The sequence below is a fragment of the Poecilia mexicana genome, unplaced genomic scaffold (assembly GCF_051168715.1).
Source record: "Poecilia mexicana isolate PSO_F unplaced genomic scaffold, ASM5116871v1 scaffold_22, whole genome shotgun sequence".
Lineage (NCBI taxonomy): Eukaryota > Metazoa > Chordata > Actinopteri > Cyprinodontiformes > Poeciliidae > Poecilia > Poecilia mexicana.
The window spans coordinates 10,463,055-10,488,206 of NW_028263391.1; the positions used below are offsets into that span (position 1 = coordinate 10,463,055).

At 39.7% G+C, this 25,152-nt stretch overlaps 2 protein-coding genes across 3 annotated transcripts; both read right to left on the bottom strand.

Annotated features, from left to right (window-relative positions):
* Nucleotides 1-759: 759 nt before the first annotated feature.
* fut9a (fucosyltransferase 9a) lies at nucleotides 760-14,278 on the bottom strand. The gene is made up of 4 exons (XM_088002611.1): nucleotides 13,680-14,278; nucleotides 9,011-9,259; nucleotides 5,673-5,849; nucleotides 760-5,475 (listed from the first exon to the last, which is right to left on the bottom strand). The coding sequence occupies exons 3-4, from the start codon at nucleotides 5,683-5,685 to the stop codon at nucleotides 4,391-4,393; spliced, it is 1,098 nt and encodes a 365-aa protein (XP_087858737.1). The 5' UTR covers nucleotides 5,686-5,849; nucleotides 9,011-9,259; nucleotides 13,680-14,278; the 3' UTR covers nucleotides 760-4,390.
* Nucleotides 14,279-20,265: 5,987 nt separating this feature from the next.
* manea (mannosidase, endo-alpha) lies at nucleotides 20,266-24,761 on the bottom strand. Of its 2 annotated transcripts, none has more exons than XM_088002904.1 (5): nucleotides 24,376-24,761; nucleotides 23,186-23,773; nucleotides 21,643-21,752; nucleotides 21,462-21,538; nucleotides 20,266-21,371 (listed from the first exon to the last, which is right to left on the bottom strand). In XM_088002904.1, exons 2-5 carry the CDS (start codon nucleotides 23,694-23,696, stop codon nucleotides 20,738-20,740), a joined length of 1,332 nt encoding a protein of 443 aa, XP_087859030.1. In that variant the 5' UTR covers nucleotides 23,697-23,773; nucleotides 24,376-24,761; the 3' UTR covers nucleotides 20,266-20,737. The 2 variants fall into 2 exon arrangements, with proteins under 2 accessions (XP_087859030.1, XP_014827425.2); XM_014971939.2 differs by having other exon boundaries at nucleotides 23,186-23,810; nucleotides 24,376-24,760.
* Between the last annotated feature and the right edge of the window lie 391 nt (nucleotides 24,762-25,152).

The window sequence follows — 25,152 nt, forward strand, 5'->3', positions numbered from 1 at the left end:
TTCACTGCGCCAGCTGAGTATATCAGAGAGATGTGCACCAAAGTATTTCAGTGTATTGAAGTGCATGTCTGTGCTTTATACTAACTATGGGTTTGTGTCTTGGCATTTGAAATAACCCCTTCAATTTCACAGTTTTTATGTTCATTTGAGGTGATTTTTGGCTTTCCAAAAAACAAGAGCAATGGAAACACATTCCACATAAGTTCTGATGTACTGAACATCTACCTCACATAACTGATCAGTGGATTTAGTGTCAGCGTGTAATAGATTCGCATCTCTGTGACTCGGTTAAGCCTGGTTGACAAGATCACTAATTTGCATTTCTTTTGCATCATTTTAATATTTAGCTCAAAATGCACATGGCAATTGAATGGAAACATAGCTAGTGTGCGCAAGCCTACAAACCTAATTTATGCCCCATTTCCACTAAATAACATGGGGTGGGTCAGTGTGGTTTGGTATATCTTACTGTTGTGATCTGTGTTTTCTGTGTATTTATTTTGAGGTTTTTCTGTGTTTATTAGCCTGTTCCCCTGCGAGTCTCGGTCTTCTGTTTGTTCCCAGCTGTGTCTCGTTTCTTTGATGACCCTCCCAGTGTATTTAGTCCCACCTGTTGTCTTTGTCTCTTGTCGGATCCTCGTCGTGTCTAACCAGCTGATCCTGACCGGTTTAAAATAATTAATGTCATTTTGTGTGTCTTATTTTACAGTGTGTGTAAATATTTGGTTTGTAATATAACATTAGGTCACGCCATTCAGGTTTATTCATTTACCCTTATCTTTATTCTCTCCATTATACTAGTAGACATCTACAGTTAGAACACATTTGGCAAAATACAATGATTTGGCAAAAAACTTGTTCTGACTCACTGAATGTCTCAGTAAACTGGCAGATTTTTTTTTTCAGTAGAAACCACACATAAGAGATTTAATCCCATTCATTGTACAAGATGTTTTTTTATCTCCGTGTCTGTAAATTAACCAGACAAATCCTGATCTACCTTCCGATCCCGAACAGACAATCTACAGCTCGTTGTATCTGAAAAGAAGAAGGGATGAATGGGACGAACGACATTCACAACGGAAACCCCATTTGTGCAAAATTACCGACCACACTGGACAACAAAGCTTCATGTTCATAAAGGAGAAAGAACTATACATTATAAAACCGTAAACAAAAGCTTCTGTCGGACAGACCTTGCTTATAAACTCAAAAAGCTCCACTTAAGACAACCCATAAGCACAGTGAGTTACACAACTTCACATAAATAAAAGTGCTATAGCTGTGCTGCATTTTTTGGCACACCTTTCTGTCTGAGGTGATACCAGCAGGATTTGCACCTGATCCATAAACATGTGAATGAAAAAGAAAAACACACACACACACACGCTCCCATTCCCTGGCACTACAAGCATCGTCTCTGATCTGTGTTTTTCTTCAAGTGTTTCCGACTGTTTACCTCAGTGTATTGCCTCTTAATTCCTCAAAACGTCGCCCGCAAGGATACAGTAGAATTTCATTCAGCTTCATACCACTGTTATAAAGACATCTGAACTGTAAAAATATTTACAACAATTTATGCTGTTCTTTCGCTAATGCAGTTGGATTGATAATCTCATGTCACAGCCCCGTTTTATCAAGTTGAACCCTTCAGTTTATGTCACGTATGCACTTGTTTCAGTATTGATATTAGTAGCCAGAGTGTAGTTTAAAACTGAGCTCCTGATACTTTACACGCTGGTCCCAGTGCTAATGAAGAAATAGTTCAATTCACACCAAAGTATATATTTCAGGCTTTGACCCAAAAGAAAGCTGCCAGTTCAACTTGCATAAAATGTTCACATGGTTTTTGCTCAGAATTAAAACTTAAATGAAAAAAAAAAAAACAACAAAAAAAACACAATGTGAAAACATTAATGACGGGTGGTGAAGGAATCCAATTTACAGCTTTTCAAAGGAGATCTAAAAGTAAGACAATTCTATTCCTGTGACAGTGTGATCTTAATTGTTTTGTAGTGCTACATGCAACAGAGGGAAAAAGAGCACCGCAAAACCCACTTTCAACCACTGACTCTCCGATGGGTCACAGAAAAAAATAAAAAAAAATGGACGATCTATTAAATATTTTTAATTCAGAACAAAATGGTTGTGGAAAAACTTCCGTTCAGTTTTGCTTTTGTTCAAAAATTGGTATTTAACTTTATCTCTAAATAAATGTTTGAGGCTTTATTTTGAGATTGCAGAGAAGCATGGCATATCGACTCAGTCATGTTTTAATTTTATGCTGTTTCATCTTTTGCACCTGCAGATGCATCATAATCCACAATAGGCAACATTATAACAGATGACCCATCAGGGCCCTCTAAGTACTCTCAAAGAACCTAATAAATTATTGAAATAAAAATAAATGGACACTTTGTGAAGAACTTCTGATCATCAGAAATAAAATCCTGCATTCATAAGTGGATTATTTTGCAATTTAAATATTGTTAAAAGTAAGAGCAACTTAGGGTAAGGGTTAAAATTGCCAGGTTTGTTTCAGAAGTCGTTTGGCTCTGTTGCTACATAGATAAAAGGACCTCAACAGTTCTGTGATTGGTCGAACCATCAAGAAAATCCAGAGGACTGTTCCAATGCTAGTCACCTGTGAGCAGTTACAAATAGTAAAATCAACCAATCATGTAATTATTTCAAGTTGGTGGGGTTTGTAAAAAACAAATACATTTAAAAAGTGACACTTTCTGCTCAGTGTATACGGACCTTTAATTGGCACTGAGACTTTATGCTCTTCAGTGTTGAGTCGTTGGAGGCTCCTTTGGAACGGATTGACTGTCAGCTGCTGTAAACTGAGATGTTAGCTACAACGAGCTGAATGTTGCAGCCGATCATTTTAGAGTGTCCTTCTTAACACCAATTTTTAATTCAAAAGTTAGTTCATATTGCAAAAAAAGTCCTATACCTGAACTGAATTTGATTTAGAGAATTTCGGCTTTTCATAACTTGACATGCTGCTGGACTATGAATTAGTCTTGACTTTTGGCGTTACACATCATTTGGTTTTGAGGAGGTCAAGGTGGGTTAAAGACTGTCTTTTGTTTTTAAAAAGTTTAGTCACGCCATCTCAAAGGCTTTGCATTTCCCGGAGTTATACTGCCTTTGGCCTAGTTGTTACCGAAATCAGCCTGATTCATATCGGCTGAGACAAAACTGGCTGACAGGCTAACAAAGACGTTCATAATCACAGGGATAACCTGATGGGACATCATTTTCTTTAAAAGTAGACAAAACAAATACAAACGTTGGTTCATGTTGTCGTGACATCATCGGTTCTGTGATTAATTTGGCGATGCCATTAAGAAGGCTTTTGCACAGCTGTCTCAGAGTTTGTCACATTTAGTTTGGAAAGTAGTCGGCATTCTTGGAGGTCCTGATAAATGTTGACACTAAATCATTGGTGTTTCTTCAGAGGAGTCAGATTTGTGTGTTTGGTTGTTGTTACCAGTTTAATTGGGATGAAATGATTCCTGAGTTTGGTGGTTTGCTTAATGTTCAAAGGATTTACCGCAAAATGTTGTTCATTTTCTTCAGTAACCTCTTAGAAATGTGTCTTTTCTTTGCCTTTGAGTATTTGGATTTAAACATAAGAGGAAGAGGAAACCAAGGAAGAAAGGAAGAAGAAATGGAAGGAAGGAAGAGGGGTAGAGGGACTCAAAAAATGAAGGAAGTACAAAAGATATGGAAGAATGAAAGGCAAAAGGAAAGAAAAAGAAGACTTACAATACAAGAAATAAAAAAAAAAGATTTAAGTAAACATGGGAGTGTTGAAGGATAGATTGAAACAAGAAGTTAAACAGAAAAAAAGAAGGTAAAAAGAGAGGAAGGTAAGATAGTCTCCATACTCCTTACTTATTTTCATCGTTCGCGTCAAGACTTGGATAATGTTGAAACTATGGTTGTTCACGCTAACCTTAATTTTTTTTTTCTGGGTACCAACTACAGAAACCAAGCTCTTAATGACACGCCTTCTGCGAGTAATTACTACTACGATCATTGATCATTCTTCACAAAATGTAAAGAGAAGCATCTGTTAGGTTTGCAGTGCAAATGTAAACGTCAAAGAATGTTTAAAGACGGCTACAGATTTCCAAAATGATGCACGACAGTGTTAAACTACCTTCACATTTGACTTCAGTGCTCTGCATAGGTGACATCTTCACAATCACAAATGAGATGGTGTTTCAAAAAGGCCTGAATTAAATATTACATCTAAATTTTCAACTTAATGTTTGTCTCATCAAGTAATTGTTTTGTTTTTTTTTGTTTTTTTTCTGTGTGCTGAGTCCCACTTTGTAGAGAGGTGATGAGTGCTGCATAGTCCATCTAAGCACCATCAGCCCCAGTACCACTTGTTAAGGTTATTGAATGCCCTGTATTCTTTGTGTTGTCTCAGGTAAGCACAAGCCTGGCATGTGTGCTCTGCCCAGAAATGGGCTCTGTTTACTTTAAAGTGCCGTCTCCATTTAAAGTACCCAAGGTACAGTTCTTCGTTCTTGTCCAGAAGAAGCAGGTAGTCAGCCAGCTCTTTGGGTGAGCTGAAATCATCCACGTGGATAAAAGCGTCTCCTTGAACAAAGTTCTCGTAGTTTTCTCTGGTCGTGCCAAGAACCACCGGCACTGTGCCCACAGAGAGGGGGATGTAGAGTTTTTCTGTGATGTAGTCCTTGTGGATTGAGTTCTCAAAGGACAAATAAAACTTACAACTAGCCATAGTAGGGATGTAATCTTTGTCAGCGATGTACTCCCCAAATGCATGTCCATACGCATGAACTTCAATGTGTTTGTACAACTCGTTGTAATATTTCACTCGTACATGTTCAGGATTCCAGTTGCTGACGATCCAGCAGACCAGTTTGTTTTTGCTCGGTGGTACAAAGTCCTCCACAGTATCTGCTGCTACAATAGACCCATAAGGCACTTGGATATCAGAATCCTGACGGTAATTGAGAGTCAGATTGAACAAGTTATTAATCCCGGAAAGCTGGGCTGAATGCGACGGCGACTCCAAGTTCATCCAGACCCATTTCTGGAACGGCGGACGCTGGGATGTCGGCAAGTTGGACAGGTCCCCAGCAATGTCTCTGTGGTGGATGACGACCCCGTCCGATTTGTTGTAGAAGTTTTTGTCCGCTGTGATGAAGCAGCCCTCGATGTTGAAGGCAGAGCTGCAGATGTTCATTTCATAGGTTTGTCCAAAGGGCCACAGCCAAACGAGAACCGTAGTCATGTTTTTGTCACTCTTTGCAAAGACATGCTTGACATGATTTGAGGAATCAGATGACTCTAATGGACCATTTAACCAGCTGGTGGACGGCTTAAAATACATCAAGAAGGCAGTCACAAAACATCCAAGGATAAAAATACTGAACAGAAGCGGTCGAAGGATTTTGTGAAAAGTTCCAGATGGCTTGCTCTGTCCTGAGAAGAGCACAGAAATAAAAGAGAGAAAAAGAAAACACAATCAAAAGGTTTCAATGTCAAGATTTGCATTCATTCATTTCACTCTCTATTGAACGAAAGCTGTCTTGGAAATGTATCCTGCATAGCACAACACATTAGATACTATAGAGTAACTCTGAACAGTGATGCTTCTTCAATCACTTTGCTTCACAGACCTGTTGGCAGCATGCTGAGATCCACACAATGGCCTTTATGAATCTGTGCTCTTTCAATAAATCTGATGGTCCGCAGTGAGAGACGCTTCTCTGATCTTTAGAAGAATAAAGCAGGTCCTTGATGACCTAAAGAGGTTTGACTGGTTGTGACTCAGCAGGTCTTCCTAGGGATACTTTCTTCACAAGGACATTGAAAAAAGATAAAGAGAAGGTACAGATTAAAAAAAATAGAGGGAAAAAAACTACAGATTTTGTGTAACCAACATGCAAAGACACAGTTACAGTCAAAGGTTCACATATGCCATGGAAGTAATATAAATTCTCACATTTAATTAATGTGTTTGAGTTATTGTGATTTTATAACGTAAAACATTAGAGACTAAAAAGAAGGAGAAAAAAACAGGATTAAGTAGTCAAGTTCAAATTTCAGAACAAAATATTACATACAAGTCCAAATGCACTAATATTTAGAATATTTAGATAATATTTGCAGACAAAGCTTGGACTACAAGGCAAAAAAAAAAGACAAGAATGTTTGGAGGAAATAATGAGGTTGTGAACTTTGAATCATGCCGAGGGGTTGCTTCACCGCTGTCCTGATATACTGCTGTCTGTATTGGTACTCTCATTTAGTGAAGTTACTGGCGCTCATCTTGGCCTGCCACTGTGTTTAGTGTAAATACTCAAAAACCTTTGTGAGCATAGCCCTTTCATTCAACCGTGCATTACACCAGTTTGAAGGTTAATAAAAACAACTTTTCCATTAAAGCTGTGGTAAGTAAAACCCTCCCACTGTCAAAAGGTGTGGTTGGTGGTGGTGAGAATGAACGCTGACAACTCAGGTAAAGATGATGATGATGAATTTAATGGTGAATGTAGCTCAAAACAGTCCAGTCAGGCAGCACGGCAGGAACAATAGCACACATCTAATAACCAGTAGCAACTGACAACTAGGTGACTGAATTTGGGAGCTAAGGCTAACCAGGACTTTAATCAGTGCGACTGGAGAGCTAGGCAGAAGACATACAACAAACGACGAGGATTTGACAAGGAACACAGACAACAGGTGGGACTAAATACACTGGGAGGGTAATCACAGGAACAAGACACAGCTGGGATCAATAAACGGGGAAGACACAGAAACAGAGACTCACAGGACAGAAATTGAACACAGAAAAACCTTAAAATAAATACACAGAAACACGGATCATGACACCCACTTCCTCCCCTTCCCCACAGCAAGGAGAGTAATGTGTCATGAATATGTAGGCTAGTAAACATGACCACCAATAATGGTGGATAAACAGTTTCCCTGTAACTTTATGCTGTTTCCCTGCCATTAATAGTAGGAGCAACCCATCAGTACTGGAAATGATGTGCAAGAGAGGTGTGTGCAGTGCATACATGAGCATGATTGACACTGCTAAAACACTCTTCCTGGCTCTTTTGTTTTTTTTTTTTGTTATGGCAGTACCACAGGTAGAAGGCAGAGGAGCTTGGATATTATTCTGTCAGACATTGTGACAGTACAAAATGCATTATATTTGTTGCATAGGCATACAAAGCTGAAGCTTCTCATGTAGGAGTTTGATAAACATACAGATAAGCATGCAAAAAATGACAAACTATGTTGTAGAGCTAAGCTAAACCTTTAAAATATATGGATTGCTTGTTGGAACCAAAACGTTTTACCAGCTGAAGTGATTATTTTAATCCAAGTGTTGTTGTTCAGCTCCTGTTAGATTTGGAACAGAAATCACTTTAAGCCGTCATGGGCTCAGGTCTCGCAAACTGGAACATTGTTGTGCCGACTGACTGCTATAAATGGTAAATGGTTTTGGAGATCCTTGTAGGATTCAAAATTTATATTGTTTATGATGACACAAAGATGAAGACACTATCCATCTGCTATGACTACGTATTAGTACACGGTAATGAATTTGACCAGTTCAGCCTCTTATGTTTTGAAATGTGTTGCCATGACTAATGCAGAACCATTTCATTTCATCAGAGTAAATACTCACTGAATAAAAACGGCAGCTTTGCTTCAGATCCATCATTCATAAAATTTGTCTCTGGATTTGCTGAGGTTTTAATCTCATGGATTGCTACTGTGTGGGACAGTAACCTGCTTTTAGATGTGATACAAAAGACTAAAACAACCTCACATGTTTATTGTGTAATATCCAATAACAGTAACGCAGAAAATCAAGTGATTGTTGTTTTGCATGTCATATTTGCTTAGTTGGTTTTGTTTTAGTTTCCTTCAGCATGTTTTCACTGCATATGGTTCAGTTGGTGATGCTCACTATCGTTTTGGCCCCAAAACAATCATTTTGGAAACCTTGTCGAAAACTTCAACTTTAGCTTTATGAAACCAAATAAATCACTTGGTCTGATGTTTTCTTCTCCTTTCATGCAGCCTTAACCTTGACAAAGGAAGTACAAGACATTTTTGTCACATAAAGAACCTCAACCAGCATTTGTTGTAAATTTCTGCAGTGTCTTCAATCAGCTTTGTGGCTGTAAATTTAAAAATGCTGAACACTAGAAAATTAGCTTGATCCAAATAATCATCCCAAATACATGATCATTGGTTTACAGTGTAGACTTCCCGTTTAGATTGGGAATATGCAACTCAGTCAGTTAACGCTGAAACAAATGCCTGGGTATTCCACATTAGAGTTTAAGGTCGTGAAAACACTGGTTCTCTAATCAACGCTACAAGAAAACGAAGAAAATAAAAAAGGATGGTGTGAGAGAACAGCTTTTGTCTTGTGTTGTTGTTCTTCTCCTGCTTGATTTAGATCATTATTTCTGACTGTCAGAAGAAAATCTTCACGAGAAATATCTCAGCAGAGTAAACAGCAGAGGTACTCTGTTTGCACCTGTTACTAGCTTTAGACTTGAAACTAAAATAAATTTTGCTTCTCAAATAAAACTCTTCCTTCTGAGAAGATATCTTTGACATTTATTAAGAACACCTAAAACACAGAGAGACTTTTAAAATACCTCTGCCAGCCAAAAAGGATTTAAACAAATTGTTGAACAAAGTAAACAAGGGTAAAACTACCGCCATTTTTCTGCTTTCTCGATCCATTTCATCATGATTGGGAATCTCATTCCAACCCTATCACTTTTAAGTAGATTTCTTGTGTAAAATGAAGTAAACCACATTACTCGCATTTGCACAACCATTAACTATGCAAATGCCGGAGAAGACAAGATCAGCCAAACCTCTGGCAAAGCTCAGAAAATGGAAATCATCTATTGCGTGGTCTGGCTGTGTTTTGCAGAAGAGTACAGGTCTGCAGAAGAAGACTGTGTTGCTGCCTCACCTTCTCTCTCACGTTCGTCGTCAGAAGAGGGAGATGAAACCACGCTGCCTCTCAGAGCGTCGGGTGAGTTGATAATAATTCTCCGGCTCCTGGAAAGTTTTGTCTGTTTGAGACTGCGTCGAGGACGATGCTCGGTCTGTCTGGATCTATCCAGGATCATCGTCATCATCGTCCACACCCGATACTACAGGGAAAGAGAGGCAGCGCTACCTGATGGGAACCACCCTTCAGCGGATGCTTGTCCAACACCTTGAAACAGAGGATACATGTCAGATATAAAGACATGTCGTTTCTCGAGGGATGATTTTTCTTTTTTTTTTTTTAGACACAAAACATTGTCATCGAGGAAGTTCTTGACCTTTGCAAACTTGTTCCATTTTTTTTATTCACTTTCCTGATCTCACACAAACAAAACTCTACATATAATAAAGACTTTCCTTTATCAAATATATTATTTCAGTAGAAAACAATGACATGTTTTACCACATAACCAAATTTTTATAGGGCTTTCTATGTACACTGGTATTCAGTTCTAGGAAGTTCATTTTTAGAATATATGCACAGATTTGTTTTTTTTTCTAGAACTTGAACATCTGGATTTGTTTCTGATTATTTGTCACTGATGCAACATGTTCATGAAGGCTAACAAGTTTCTCTTTCTTATCATTATGGGTCTTTGAAATTAGCTCTCTGTCAGCGTGCAGTGGGAACATTTTACCAGGAAAGGAAAACTTATCCAGAGAGGGATTAATACATCTTATATCAATACATTTTATCATTTCAAAGTTAAAGACCTTTACCTCTATTCTGGTGAAAGAGAAATTCATTTACAGGCAATAATTATTAGTCATAAAAGGTAAAGAAAACGTAAGGGTCAGTTTTGTTGCATCATGTTTCACAAACAGTAGGACTACATTTTTTTCTACAATTCTTTTAATCTGCAAAAACTTGATTTACTGCGGCAGCAATGACTTTTAAATACAATAAAGTAAATCAAATTGTGAAAAGTAGAAGCTCAGCTTCAAGCCATGAGCCAAAGTCTGTCAAAAAAGATGTGTTTATGGATTCTGGCCTAATGCTAACAGTCAGACAAATGTAATTGCAGGGCTTAAACTCAGCCTGTCACTGCAACAAAACAGCAAGAGAGAAAAGAATAAGCATACATTTTCAAGGCAGTGACATTATTTTACAATGTATTCGCAGGTCATACATTCTGTATTCTCTGCACACGTAGAACGCTGATGCCAGAGTTATTAATAACACTACGGTCCAGATGCATTATCTCAGTGTGTAGTTGCAAGATTTGCATTTCAGGTTACATCCCTGGGAGCATCCAGTTCTGCTCCTGCACTATCAATACACATGCACAATCAGCTCTTGAGAAAAACGAACAAAGCAGTTTTACAGGAGCAGCACTGATAACTTTTCCAGTTCGTCTGCACTCGGGGACACTGCTGTGACGAAGATAAAAATGTGAAAGAAGATTTCCTCACACCGAAATGCCAGAAATCGCAAATGCTGTGGTCCTTTGCAAACACAAGCATGTATCAAAAATGAGTAGTTCTTACATACTTTGTGCATCCTCACTGCTGCAAACCACTGCAGCACATTTCAGCAACAAGGCAATTCAAAGTGCTTCACATCATAAGAACATCATACAGTCACCAATTGTAAAACCAGGAACAAACTTTACATTTTGACAATCATCAGAATAATCAGCACCCATCAAATGTGTTGGTTGATGTTCCAGTGATTATGGGTCAGTTCCCTTTGTAGAACAGAGCTCCACAACTTCCTTCCTGATGTCTCATACCTAATCTTAAAAAAAAATCTTTTCCTCTTTACTCTGGCTTACATTTAATAGAAATAACTTTGGTCATTTTAGTGGATCTAAAGTTTAGTCCAATTTATCATCAAACTAGAGAAAAATGTATGTATATTTTTACATAGTGCATGTCAGTGCCTGGTTTCATCTGTACCTTACAGCTTTCCTGTAATGAGGGTTTGTGCTGAACAGCTTCTACAAAACTAGTTTCTACAAAAAGGAACAACAATCTGCTATTTTGATCTGCAGTTTTATTTCTAAATACTTGTGAAAGTATATGAAAACAAAACAAACAAATATTTTCCAGAGATTAAAAGATGAAGCTCCAACCAAAGCATATTGAAGTGTGTTCCTCAGCCTTTCTTGAAGGCTGAGAAAGGCTGAGGTAGCTCATCAACAAAAACGAATATTTCTTTGTTTTCATCGTTTCTTCTTCTAAGGACAACTTTCTTGACCAGTTAAAGACACACAGTTTCTTTGCCATAAAAAGCCCCTGTTTTTTTTTGGGTTTTTTTAGGTCATTATCCTGTCCATTGTAGTGCTTGCCCTACTTTTCCAGGTTTACTGTATCGGTCTTGTTATGAACAGTGCATATATATAAGTTCCATTACAGACGTTTTAAGTCGCGATTCTCATTAATTCTCACCCTTCTTTACTGTTTCTTTGAATGCAAGGACTCTTTATTTAACCCACACATAAAATCTACACAGATATCTTTATAACTCAAATTCTGGGTAGTTGCAGCTAAGCAGTGTGTTAAAAATTGTGACCCAGTTTTTGAGTCAGAATGACTAGAAGGAGCACTGTCGACCAAATCAGACTTCTTCACTGAACCTCTGCCGCAGGATGAAATAAAACATGTTAAAATGTTAGAATGATGCTGCATATTATTGTTTTTGTCGCTGGATTGTATTAATGACTTAATTTTGCAAAAATACGAAACTGTTAGCGTTTACACTACAGAGATAATCACAAACTGCTGGGAGGCTTAAGTTTAAAGGGATCTTTAATTTTACCGGTATTGCATTTAGTAGTGGCCCAACCAGAATCCTGACTTGAATTTGATGCATAATCTCTGGAGGGAACTAAAGATTAGGGAGACGGCAAGGAGGACTTCCGACCTGTCAACAGCTTTTCACAGCCATGAATCTGCTGCCTGGAAGTTTTCTGCCTCCTGTCGTGTGCAGCTTAGAGCTTTGGGGGATTAAACGTTGTCTTTAGAACTGAGGTTTATCATGGTTGTTGGGAGTTAGATGAGATTCTTCAGGTAGCCTGGTGCATAGGCATGCGATCAACTAGATCTTGCATTGAATCCTCATTTTTAACAGCAGTCAGTAGGGAAAGTGGAAGATTAAGGCGATGTGGTCATATTTGCATCTCCTAACCAGGATCCTGGTAGCAGAGTTCTGAATGTGCTGGAGTCTATGGATGCTAAAGGACAGGAATCATACAAAGGAGTGTGTTCCAATAGTCCAGCCTATTGGAGGAAACAGACCAGCTTCTCTACATCTTTCAGGGAGAAGGGCAGGGGGTGAGTTCGGAAATAGATTTTCAGACGAAAGAACACAGTCTTACAAAGTTCTTGAATGTGTTGCTGAAATGATAAGTTGGGGTCAAATCTGACTCTTAGAGTGGAAGAGAGAGAGAAATAGCGACAATCTGGTTCAAAAAGGAAATGCGACTGATAGAGGAGGATTTGCGGAGTGCCAAGAGTAGTTTGAGGAAGTTATTGGTCATCCATGTCCTTACCTCATGCAGCCAGGGTATTTAGCCAACATGAGGATGATATACTGCTATTGAAACAAAATAGTAAATATTAATAAAATATAAGTTTACAATAAGCACTTAAGTTCTCTGCGGTTTTAGATGAGGAAAATGTATCCTAATATTATTAGCATTGCATTTGAGGCTTTATGTATATAATTGTGATCCTGGGTGGATTCAAAATAAGCCAAATATGCACCTACGTTTTGCTTGTAAGAATCCATGAAGACATGTGATGCATTTCTAAAAAAAGAACAGTTTGAATGCCTAATTTCCTTTAATGCCATTTTGGATATTAACTTTGGGTGCAGGGTGCTTGATGTAAACACTGACTAAGAACTCAGTGTAGAGATGTGCATGCCTGCACCAGGAACTGCTGAGGAGTCTTTCAGATTCAACTGATCCCTTTGGCTTCCCTCCAACTGCTCCCGTGTTATGACTACAGGGCTGCTTCAAATTCGACATATACCCTCAATAAAAAAATAAAATAAAATAAAATAGGTTCACTAAAACTGAGACGCACTCATGTGCATCAAAACACAGGCCAGGTCTTGGTGTCCGATTTACGAGCATCCGCACAGGACGCCTGAGCCTGACTCTGCACTCCATCCGTGAGGATAATGAATCTCCAGCTACCGAGCAGTGAAGGTCATTTTAAAACGTGATGCTTTCGAGACACTCTTTAAAATGGTTGACTGTGTAAAGTTCACGAACAGCGGAAAATCACCGGGATTGTGCTACGCACCGACTGACACGGCGCCGTTAATTGAGTCCCAAACGCCAGAATAAAAGCCCGAGTGATGCTGAATGAGGCTGAAAATGTCTGGAGCTGCAAAACACGGCCAAGAAAACAGAAGTCCCATTCATTAGGAGGGTGGAAGCGCACGATCTAAACTGTCTGGTGGATGAAATATTTTCTTTAAAATGGAGGAGTTAAATGAGACGCGAAGATCGGCGAATCTCTGTCATTCCCCCCCACCCCTTCCTGCAGAAATCACTACTAATTAGCCGAATAATTGGATACCAGAAGCAAATAAATAAAAATATCAACCAGAGGATTTTTTTTTAGGGGCTACTCACCATCTCGACATGCTTGAGTCAAAACAGAGCCTTCCTCTGATTTCTCCCGGAGATCCTTCTCCGTCTCAGGTTCAAAGACACCTTGCACCTCGCAGAGAAGCTGCGGATGCGCCTGGAATTAAAATAATAATAATAATAAATTAAATAAATAAATTCATGCAATCCGCTGTGGTATTTGCAGCAGCGGGTTGGGATGAACCCGCATTCGTCGTCTTGATCTCGACAAAAGGAAGAAGAAGAAAAAAGGAGAAAGACGCTACCTATGAAGCGGCGACGCACGCTGCCCGCATCATTCCCTCTGCAGCACACCGACTGGGAGATGGTGGCTGCAAATGAATTAAATAAATAATGATTAAATAAAAAAAATGGGGGTGGGGGGAGAAAATGAGGCGGGGGCGGCTGCCTCGATTTGCTGCACATTAAATTCGCGGCTCGGTGTGAGAGGATGCCGTACATGCTCAGAGACGTGAGGCGATGTGGAATAATTCCCTGCTGGCTTGCCCATGCGCTACCTTGTTCTGCTCACAGTCAGTGCTGCTGGAGGATGTGGAGATGCTGCTGCGGCACATTTAAAAAAATATATATTATGTTCAATAGAGACTGCGCATTCTGTAAACAGGCATGTTTCTTTTTTTTCCCCTCACATTTTGACAGCAGGGGCGGATCTACTGGGGTGGTATGGGGTGGCAGTTGCCACCCCAAACGAGAGTCTTGCCACCCCAGCTAGCGACAATGAATTCAATAAATAGCTATGGCAAATCGGACATTAAGAGCAATGAAACTCTTTTTTCCGACAACATTGAATGCAACACAATATAACCTGACACTAACTGCTAAGTAGCGGGAAGTGCGAGAGAAGGACAGAGCACCAGCAGCATTGATGGTTATATATTACCGGACTGGACATTAGTGATTTATCGTAAGTCACACATTGCTGTCCATTGAGTCAGGGATATCGGTACTCAGGAAAATACTACAACCACGCAAAGAATCAGAACAACGGACGCAATGCTTAGCAGTTAACCCATAGATAATGGTAATAAGGGCTTCAGATTTCACAGGTGAGGAAAAAGTTTTAATTTAAAGAAAAGATTGAACAAGTCAGCAGTGGGTCAGTTATACTAGCCTAACTGTTGCTGGCCTCGTATTGACTTTGATAACATTAGCATGTGCTGCACAGTTCGGTGTGTTTTGGTTCCGTTAGCACTAAACAACCCGCCCACCAAGTCATCAATAGAGCAGCTGTTTAAATCAGCTAATCAACCACAGCGGTGTTCAGGCGAAAACTTATTAATAATCACAATATAGACATTAAGCCTGACAACATAATGTAACAGACTGGATGTTCTGTTTTAGTGTTTTTGCTACTTTTTTGTGTGGGAAATGTTAGTTTTTTGGTGTTGATTCCCTTGATCGGGCATCTCTGCTCTATCTGCTCGTTGAGCTGTTGTTTGTCGGTTGCCATGGCGAGAAAAGGCGGAATAGAAGTTGTTGGAACTATTTTTTCTTTATCCATTTGAATTTTGTTACTTTATTCTTAAATTTCTATTTTTGTATTATTTGTAGGTTGATAATTGTTGATTTTATTTATTTTTGTTTTATTATTTTTCTTATTTATTTTCTAAATTTAGACAGGAAGTAATGTGGGTCAGTCCACTTTCTATAAGTGCAGGGGCCTGGTGAAGGACCAGCAGGCATTTGGGTTTGGGGCCGATGGTTTTTACCAGAGCAAGAGTGGTAGCATGAGAACAAAGGAAAGTTTGATCTCTGTAATTATTTGGTGAAAGAGAAAAATAATCAATAAGTTTGGAAACTGAACCTTCTTTTGCCTGTGTTGAGAAACATGACCCCAGTGCCTCAGTAGTGGCTTGGTGGAACTTTTATTGGATGTTTGGCTTGGCAAACAATCAGAAGTGATTCTGTCTAGTTTGGTTCTTCACCTGTTTATCAGCTTTATTGTACCTTTATTGAGGCGCACTGCAGCCGCTGCAATTCCTAAAAACAAGTGACAAAAACTGAGCTAGTCCCCTGTATTCGCAAAACGTGGTTGTGAGCAAAATCTTATCAACACTGTCTTAGTCCAATAGATGGTGATCGAGGTTGAGCCACTATCAGTTCCCCTCCGTGTTTCAGCTCTCAATGGAGAGGCCCTGCCTAAAATAACCCACAGAACTTCACCAGTACGTCTATTAATTTCTGGCAACCATTCAGAACAGATCTCATTTTTTGTTTTCCCAGCAGCTAGTTCCGCCATAGTCCTGGGTTTCGGCTGACTACAAGCTCACAACCCTCACATAAACTGGAGTGAGTTCCACATCGAGTCCTGGTCCAGTAAGTGTTACACTTAATGTCTCCACTCTGCCGTCCCACTCAGTCCAGCGACGGCAGAACCGCAAGAGGCAGACCCTCCCGATCTCTCTTCTGTCCCCATAGAGTATCACAACTTGGCTAACATTTTCAGTAAAGAAAAGGCTCTCTCTCTGCCACCCCACCGTCCTGCTCAGTTCTGCTCAGCGCTTGGAGCCAAAGTTGCCCTGACCTCGGGTTATCACCCCCAAACCAATGGCCAGACGGAGAGAATGAACCAGGAGCTAGAGGCCACCCTTCGTTGTCTAACCACATCCAATCCTGGAGACTGGACCCAAGTCCTCCCATGGGTTGAGTATGCCCACAACAGTCACATCTCTGCAGCCACAGGTTTCTCCCCATTTGAGGTCTCCCTGGGCTACCAACCACCGCTCCTCCCCTCTGACGAGGAAACGATCTCAGTCACCTCTGTCCACCGCCACATCCGCCGCTGCCAGAAGGTATGGAAAGATACCATTGCTCCACTGAACAACACAGCCTCTCAGAAAAAATGCATTGCTGACCTTCCTGGTTCTACGGATTCTCTTCGAGACGCCATAGGTTATACCTGTAGGCTGCCTTAGCCCTGGGATCCACATAAGTCCTGGACCTCCGTCAGCCGCCAGTGCCCCTGTCGTTCCACAGCCTAGACTTACCTGTCCACCCTCCACAGCTCACCGCCGCCTCAGTCTTCCGGAACCCAGGCTTTTGCAGCAGGTCTTACACTTCCACTCACCAACCAGAACGTAAGCTCCCTCTTTCCCTTTCCCTGTACTGAAGATTCCTACGTGCATTAAACCCATCATTTACTTACTCTCCTCTCAATTAAAGTTTGATGTTCTGGTTCCCCTCCCCTGATTCCTGACCACCACCCTTCCCTCATTCATCTGTTTAAATAAACATATTTAACTGATTTCTGTTCTCCTGAGTGTTCTTGCATGTGGGTTAGAAAACTGGAACCCAACATGACAGTGAGCTTCTTTCAAACTTTCATCTTATTGGCTGAAACCAATAAGTAAAGTGCGTGGACAGCCAAACAGCCCGGTATGTTAATCAGGTGAGTTTTCCAAAAAGACCTAATCAGCTCAGAGATCTGATCTGGCTGGACTTTCTGGAAAAGATTGACAAAAATATAATGAACTATAGTGTGAGGGGGTCTACCACATAATATCTCATTAAAATACTGTTAGTTGTAAATTCAAGCCAATACTTTTGCATGGCCTTTGGATGATGCAAAATGCAGACTACAGTAATGGTAAAGAACTTCAACGACTTAACAGAGCATGGAATTCTTGTAAATATTAGCTTAATGTATGATTTCACGCATAATGAATGCAAGAACATTCACAAATGTGTATATTTTTTCCCCCATTACACTTTGGGAAAGCTTGTTAAATAATTTAGGGCCTTTCTGATCAGATTATAGCTTTAGGACTTGTGAGACTGGTTTTAAAATGAATGATCCAAACTGAAAGTGCAGCGGTTTGAAAAGCACTTATGCACTTCTGCTAAACAGAATCAAGCTCCAAATGTGTTCGATCATCCCAACCTCTCTTTAAGCACTTGGGTCAGACATCTATCTGTCATTGCTGTTGTGCCGTGAGTGGAGCTTAATGGATCTCTATCCTCAATAAATCTACGATTTCTAGCTAGAGTTTAGTTTAAACAGAAGGGCATCAGGAAAGAAAATCTGAGTCCAGATGGCCCTAAATAACCCAGAGAGAAATGTTCTGGTCTTAACAAGTCAAAATTGGTTACAATCGGACAAATGGCGATGAATTGTAGCATAAAAACGACAACTTGCATGCTGTTGAGACTGGACTTCTAAGTAAGGATGAAATGAAACTACTGCATGGGGAGAAGGCGTCTCAACCGAAACCCATTTTGAGTGAAAAGATTGCGCAGTCCATTAAGAATGTGAAACTGAAAAGAGCTTTCATGTCTGAACAATGACTCACACAGACGTCTGCTGAGGATCTCATGAAAGACGTTCTTTTTGGATCACACATTCCTGTGACTTGAAAAACTTAATGTTTAAACAATATGCAGAATCAGAAAGAAAATGCACTGGAGTGCGTGAAGTGGACAACACAAATCTGTCAGTAAGTGGCAACTTCAAACATTGCTCCAGTGAAATATTTTAAAGCTGTTGTCTTTAATGGTGGATGTCACACCTTTAATAGAGGTTGTCACTGGTGCGTATTTCCACCAGTATTTTTCAGACAACTCAACTTTTCAGAAATCTAATGACATTTTTTTTTAAAGAACCAAAAGATCTTATTCTTATACTCAGTGGGGGTCTGTAAAATTTGAAAGCAGTGGAAATACATTCACAAACCTTGATTTCATGACCTTGAAGTCATTGGTCTTCAGGTTTTTCCTGAGTAAACTGCATTTCTCAGCCCTAAAAGAGTCCTGAAGCATATCATTGTCCTGGGTTATAAAATGTTGCCCTAGCTTTTCAAGCTTGCACTGTTTGGATGATTCTGATCAGAAAATATACTTGGCCCACTTAAAAATTTATTTTTGCCAGCTTATTATAGACAGGCCCAAAATTGTACAAATCTCAGTCAACATCTGGTGTTTTTGACAGTAAATGAGGCAGGTGGCTTAAAAGATAATAAAACAACATAATAGGAGTATTCATTTGAAGGAAAATTACTGGTTTTAATTCACACTTTATTTAATAAATCACTTCCTGAAAATTATGTACATTGGAAAAATTATCCCACAGCAATCAAACTGTGGTCACAATTGCTGACCAACTTTTGCATATTTCCACCAGTATTTTTCAGACCATGGGATATTCAAAGTCACTTAAATCCCCCTTTTTTCTCCCTTTTCATGTTCAGTTTGAACTTCAGTATGTAGTTTTCATCCTATCCAGAGGCCCAAGTGCGTCATTAGCTTATTAGTTTATCAACAAGAGAACCTGACTAAAAGTAGTTCCTTTTAACGTCATTTTAGGAACATTTCTGAAATTTTAAGATTTTTCTTAGAAAGAAATCTTAGGCCTTGAGACACTTCCTAGCATGCATGTTTAACTGAGTCTTAAGCAAAAAAGATAATGGGAAGACTGACAAAGGACAGATACTGTATTATCTGCAAAATGGATAGAACTGTGCCAACAGCAGGTACTGTTTTTTGATGCTGCGCTTTCAGACGGTGTAATTTGTTTGATAGGATATGAGGTTGTTATGGGGGGTTTTTTGGGCAACATTTTGCCTACACTCCTTACCAGATGATAGCACTAATTGTTCATTGAGAAGAAGAACCAATCACAGCCCCTAAAGGTCAGCGTCAGGGTCAACCACACCTCCTCACTAAGGGCGTGGGATTCTGGACATTTTGGTATTGATCCAACACCAAGTGGTTATTATATTCAGCCATATTCATATTTCAGGTGTGATATATTTACATAAGTCCATATTTTTGAGTTCCAGTAAGATTTTATTCAGCTGGCTGAATAGATAACAGTTCCATCAGTCTGACAAAATTTGTATTACTGATCACAGATTAAACTGTGAAAACATTAATTTATGATGGAGATTATGATTTTTTTAAATTATTTTTTGGCTGAACGGTCTGTCAGAGACTGCAGTCTCTATGCTGGGGGTCAGGTTTGGGAATCTCGGATTGTATTTGAAAGAAATCAAATGTTTTGAGCGCCAACAGCACAAAGATATAAATTTCTCCCTCAAATTAAAAATGTAAGCTCTTAATATTTGGCATTTTAATTCCTACATATGCGCTGCTGTTATTTTGCAGACATGGAAGACAAAGATAAGAATTTCTATCCTCTACTCATAGGGTCACTCTCAGCGGCTGGCTCAATCACTATTCAGCAAAAATCCTTAAGGTTAAAATAGGAGCTCTATAGCACTGAGAATAAAGGCCCTCAGCTTTAGGAAAACCCTGATGGTTGGCACACTTCTACGGTTTCGACTGTTTTTGATAAATCTGGCTGTGACCTTTTTAACAAGCACTTAATCCAGTATATTGAGAACACCTAGCAAGTGCAAAATAAAACTGAAATCGCTTTCAGTTCTGTTTTTTTTTTTTTCCGCCTAAAGAATTTTTCATCTCAGATAACGAGGTCACAAGCCAAGCAGGAGTGTGAAATTGTCTGTTATTCATGGTGTTGTACCCGTTCAAAACAGAAAAGCTGCCTTTAACAACTGTGACACTGTGAACTGTGTGTGATGTGCTTGATTGTGGGGTTTTGAAAGGTGATGACAACTTTCTACACATCGGCATCTGATCAGTTTATTCAAGTGATTCGTGCAAACGCTTAAGCCCCGTTCCAAAACGTGCCACAGTGAGACACCTCAAATAAGGTAAAAGGAAAATATTGAACACACTCACAGTACAGGTACAGAACAAAAAGTCACTCTGTCACTTTACTGTTTGGATCAATGTGGCCCATATTAGCATTGAAGACTGGAACGTCTTGGAACATCTGAATTATTTTTCAAGTTCAATTCCTAATAAATAATTTGACAATTGAACATAAACAGAAAATAACACAAATCATAGTTTTAAGTGCAAAAAATAAAAATAATACATGACTGAAGTCAAAATTAACATAGTGAATAAGTCATTATCTCCACTGTGGCTTTACCTCATTTAAAATCATTTTAAAATTGTAGTCCATTTTGCAAATTTAATGAGTTTTTCAGTAGTATATCATTTTCAATAAATAGGCTCCATGATCAGTCCTGCCATCTTTGTCGTTCTCCACCAAATATTGCTGCCCATTTGCGAGTTATCTCCAGGTAGATGGTGGGCTTATTCGGCAGATAGTCAAGGTACACGGTTTGACCCGTTTTGGGAACGGCCGTCTCAATCTGAGTCCCCTCGTGCCACTCGTTGAAAGAGGTGATGGAGATAAAATCGGGTCTGGACTCCAGCGCCGCACTCAGCGAGGTTTCGTAGTATTTGCCGTTGATGCGATTTCGGGTGTTTTTGAAGTTCCACGGTCGAACGCTCGTGTCAATGTATCCGGGGCCGACACTCGGAATGAATATGAGGTCGTTGTCGTCGCAGAAGGCTTTGATGGAGGCCCAGTTGCGCTGAGTGGAGCCGTATGTGAAACCGTTGGTAGCGAAGTAGGTGTAGAGGCCATCGAACCCTGCGGTCAGGATCTCTCGCTTATGTTTCTCTTCAACCAGAAGGGCGATGAAGATGGCGTCATACGGTGTGTCCCTGATGCTGCTGCTGTCTGTGTGTTTCAGCAGCTTAGCCCATTGCTCTGAGTTCATCAAGTAGGAGTCATACACATAAAAAAGTGGAAGGAGTTTGCCCGCGTTTGTCCGGTACTTGAAAAATGCAGGATGCTCTCCATACCTAAGAGATATGTAATCAGTGGTAAATAAAAATGTATTCATTTAAAGTAGAAGGCGACTATAAAAACAGCTAATCTAGTACAACACCTACTTATCGATGATGTATTTGACATTGGTAAACATGTTGACCTCATCTCTTCCTTTGTAGGGCTCAATATGAAAAGCAACCTGAAAACAGACAGTATTATTTTTTGCATCCGATTCCAACAGATTGAAGGTGTCAACATTGGATTTAAAACTCCCACAAAACACAAAGCTTTTGTCATACACACCTTTATGTGGTATTTATGTGCCACGTCCAGCAAAGAAGGCATGATTTCATCAAGTGGCTCGCCATTGTCATCATTTGTGGAAGGGGGATACCAGGAAACAGCAATGACGCCTGATGATAAACAAATACAAGAAAAGCTACAGAATATCTGAGGCAAAAGGCAGCTTTGTTTTTGAAGTAGATTTAAATGTTAACTGTTCAGGAATCTTAATTTATTCCTTTTTTTTCCTTCCAAGGACTCCATTTTGCTAGTGATTCATTTTTAAAAATGTATCCATTACTCACTGAATGTCTGAGAAAATGTTGCCAAACTCAACAGCTCATTCTAGAGCAGGAGTGTCAAACTCCAGTCCTGCAGGTTTTAGATGTGCTACAGGTACAAAACTCTGGAATATAATGGCTTAATTACCTCCTTCTTGTGTAGATAAGTTCTCCAGAGCCTTGCTAATGACCTAATTATTCTGTTCAGGTAAGGTGCAGCAGAGACACATCTAAAAGTTGCAGGGCAGTGGCCCTCCAGGACTGGAGTTTGACACCTGTGCTCTAGATCAGTGTTTGTCAACCCTGGTCCTCACACCCCACCTGTCCTCCATGTTTTAGGTGTTTCCCTTCTGCCACACACCTGAATTGTATCTCTGGGTGATTAACAGGCTTCTGCAGTACTTGATGGTCATGCAATCATTTGAATCAGCTCATCTGGAATAGAGGCACATCTAAAACATGCAGAGCCCAAGAAACATCTTTCTTGAGACACTTTGGGTCTCATTGTTTCATCTTTCAGCAAAGTGAACTGGGCCTCTTGACCTGTGGTTCTGAATGTCCCACTTCTTTGTCTAGTCCACAGAGAATCTCTGCACCAAGTTTGGTCTATCCGGAAACACGGTTTTCTCTTTAGGCAGGGACAACTACTTTGGTTTTGAGGTAAGGGTTGAGAGACGGGTATATGTTGATGAACAATTTTGGTAAATACAGAAACTGAATTTAAACCAGGTGGATCCAGCTTTGGTTAGTTAAATTGGACTCAACTTCTTGGCTATTCAGTGATATAACATTTTTGTCTGCTTTATTTCTGTCTCTGACTCGGCTCTCAAAACGGACAAATGTTTTTGCTACATCTGCATCAGAGAGCTATTAGGAAAGTAGATTCTACAATTTTATTGCAAAATCATGCTTATTGTCTAAAAGGGGAAAAAAAAATCCAAAATCAACCACAAGAATATCTTTCAGATGTCAAGGATCCAGAGTGCACCAATATTTGCAATTTGGGGAAAGAGACAAGGCTACATTTTACTTGGTTTAAAAGAAAATTACTTACTTTTGACATTTATTGAAGGGAAGAACTTCTACTAAATGTATGTGAATTCATAGTAACATTTTGGACAATCAAGAGCACAGTCTTCATAATTAAAAGATGGATTAGTTCAACCTAACGTCACCTGGGACATCCCTATTAACACCAAATCTAAAATGTCTAATTCAAAAATATAACATTTTTAAACACTGATAACTGTTGATCTTAAAACTAAGAATCACAATTGGCTTACCAATGGCTGCTGTACGCAGCTGCTGCATATGTGCATCTAAAACAGAGGGGTCCCTGGAGCTGTACGGCCCTAAGGAGGGGTAATAGTTGGCCCCAATATCATCAGGGGGTTTGTGCCTTCCTTGTGGATATTCCTGAGCAACCTTTGCATCCCAATGTGGCAGCTGTGGATGATCCCAGTGGATGTATTTGCCATCAAATGTGGGATTTCCATACCATACATAGTAGAAGGCATGGAGATAGTAGTTTGGAGGAGGAAACTTCCTCAGTGTGCTTTGCAGCTCTGCGTCCATGTCTGACTCAACAGGGTCGCTCATTTTTGTCTCTTCAGGTCTTTTGTTGAAGTCCCTCTGGTTCTGAAAAGCAGCCTGTCTAAGATTTATTTTAACCTCACCAGGGCTGTCGATAGGAGAGTCCTCTGGGGCGAGAGCCTTTAAAACCAGCGTTATGATGACCAGGAGCAATGCTAAGGAGACTAAGGTGACGCAGGATTTGAGCCTAAACCTAGCCATTTTTCACTCACTGCTGGGAGCTTCCCATAGTTCATTGTTGAAACAGCAGCGAGGGCCTGGTGGTGGAAACGATGCCACTGAAGGAGGGATGAAGAGTTGTTGTTCAGCCTGGTTCTTTGGGGAAACAAAAAATAATGACTTCTTTAATTTCATTCAGCATTATAGTTATTTAAATGTTACAAAAACCTACAAATTAAAAAGGTAATCTTAAATGAGTCCTAAAGATGTCTTATTGGCGCACCTCTAACTTTAGCAGCTTTGTTTCAGATTTAGACTTTTCTGCGAAATGTTTCAGCTACAAATAACCAACACAACCAGAAGACCATCATCAATCTGATGACAATCCTATGTATTATTTTCAAAACAAAAAAATTACACGGAAATATTGATTGTTTACTTAAATTAACTGTACAAAGCATGTTAAATGTAGCAAATGCATATGGCAGCTGGCTAACATGTCAAGACTATGGTGACGGTGTCCTAAGGAAGGAAGACTGTTTACTTTTACATATTTTCAGCCAAAGTCAATGTACACTGCCCTGAACTTCAGACCCTTCAATAGCAGCAGCAGCTGCTAACCATGGCAGGGTAGACGTGTTAGCTTTACTAAGCAAAACTAAGAACTCGCTCTAGCCCTCGATTAAACAAGGTAAGGTGTTTAAAATGCGTACGAACTTACAGTAACAACGTGCTTTAGTCTTTCTGAGTTATTTCAGCTGTTTAAGACACAGGGGACGTGCACAAAACCTCCACTTCTGGTTCGGCACTTGTCCTGGAATGCATCCCAGATCTACAAACGCTCAGCTAGCGTGGCGACCATTTACTGTGACCCATCCATGCTTGTAGATAGTTGTGATGGCCGGGGCTACGTCACACTTACTGGAGAAGAATGCATACCGCCCCCATCAGGCTGGAAGTTGTAATACATCAAAAATCTGTCAAAAAAAAAAAAAAAAAATGCGTGCAACTGAGCTGTACTGAAACATTTAACTGCATTTGTAACAAACCATGCTCGCAACAATTTTAGTGTTGTCACTAAATTTGAAACTATTTGCCGCTGTTAGTTCTGTAAATTTCACACTTTAATGATGCACTGTTTCTCTACGTTTATTTTGATCCTGTATTGTGCTCATGTTTTTTGTTTATTGTGACATGACATCCATGTACAAATAGTTTGAAGATGGACATAATCATTGGAGCAAAAAGCATCCTTAAAGTTTTGACCCATTCATTTGGGGTCAGTTTAATATAATCCACAGCTCCTGTCCCAGGTGGTTGTTAGCACTATCCAGCTACTAAAAATGCATTTTAATTTCTTCCACGTTGCAGTAATAAATCATTTATAATAAGAGTCCCTAAAATATCTTTTTCAAATTAGTAAGTGCTGGACATTTGATTGTGAACATCTCTGTTCTGTTTCCCTGGGGTATAAATGTTACAAGACACAGAAGTCAAT

Bases quoted from the DNA above. Each gene is read 5' to 3' on its own strand.
- manea (XM_088002904.1), bottom strand. From the start codon at position 23,696: ATGGCTAGGTTTAGGCTCAAATCCTGCGTCACCTTAGTCTCCTTAGCA. The intron at 21,753-23,185 runs GTAAGCCAATTG...GTTTATCATCAG, and splicing joins GCTGCGTACAGCAGCCATTG to GCGTCATTGCTGTTTCCTGG. The intron at 21,372-21,461 runs GTAGGTGTTGTA...CATATCTCTTAG, and splicing joins GTCAAATACATCATCGATAA to GTATGGAGAGCATCCTGCAT.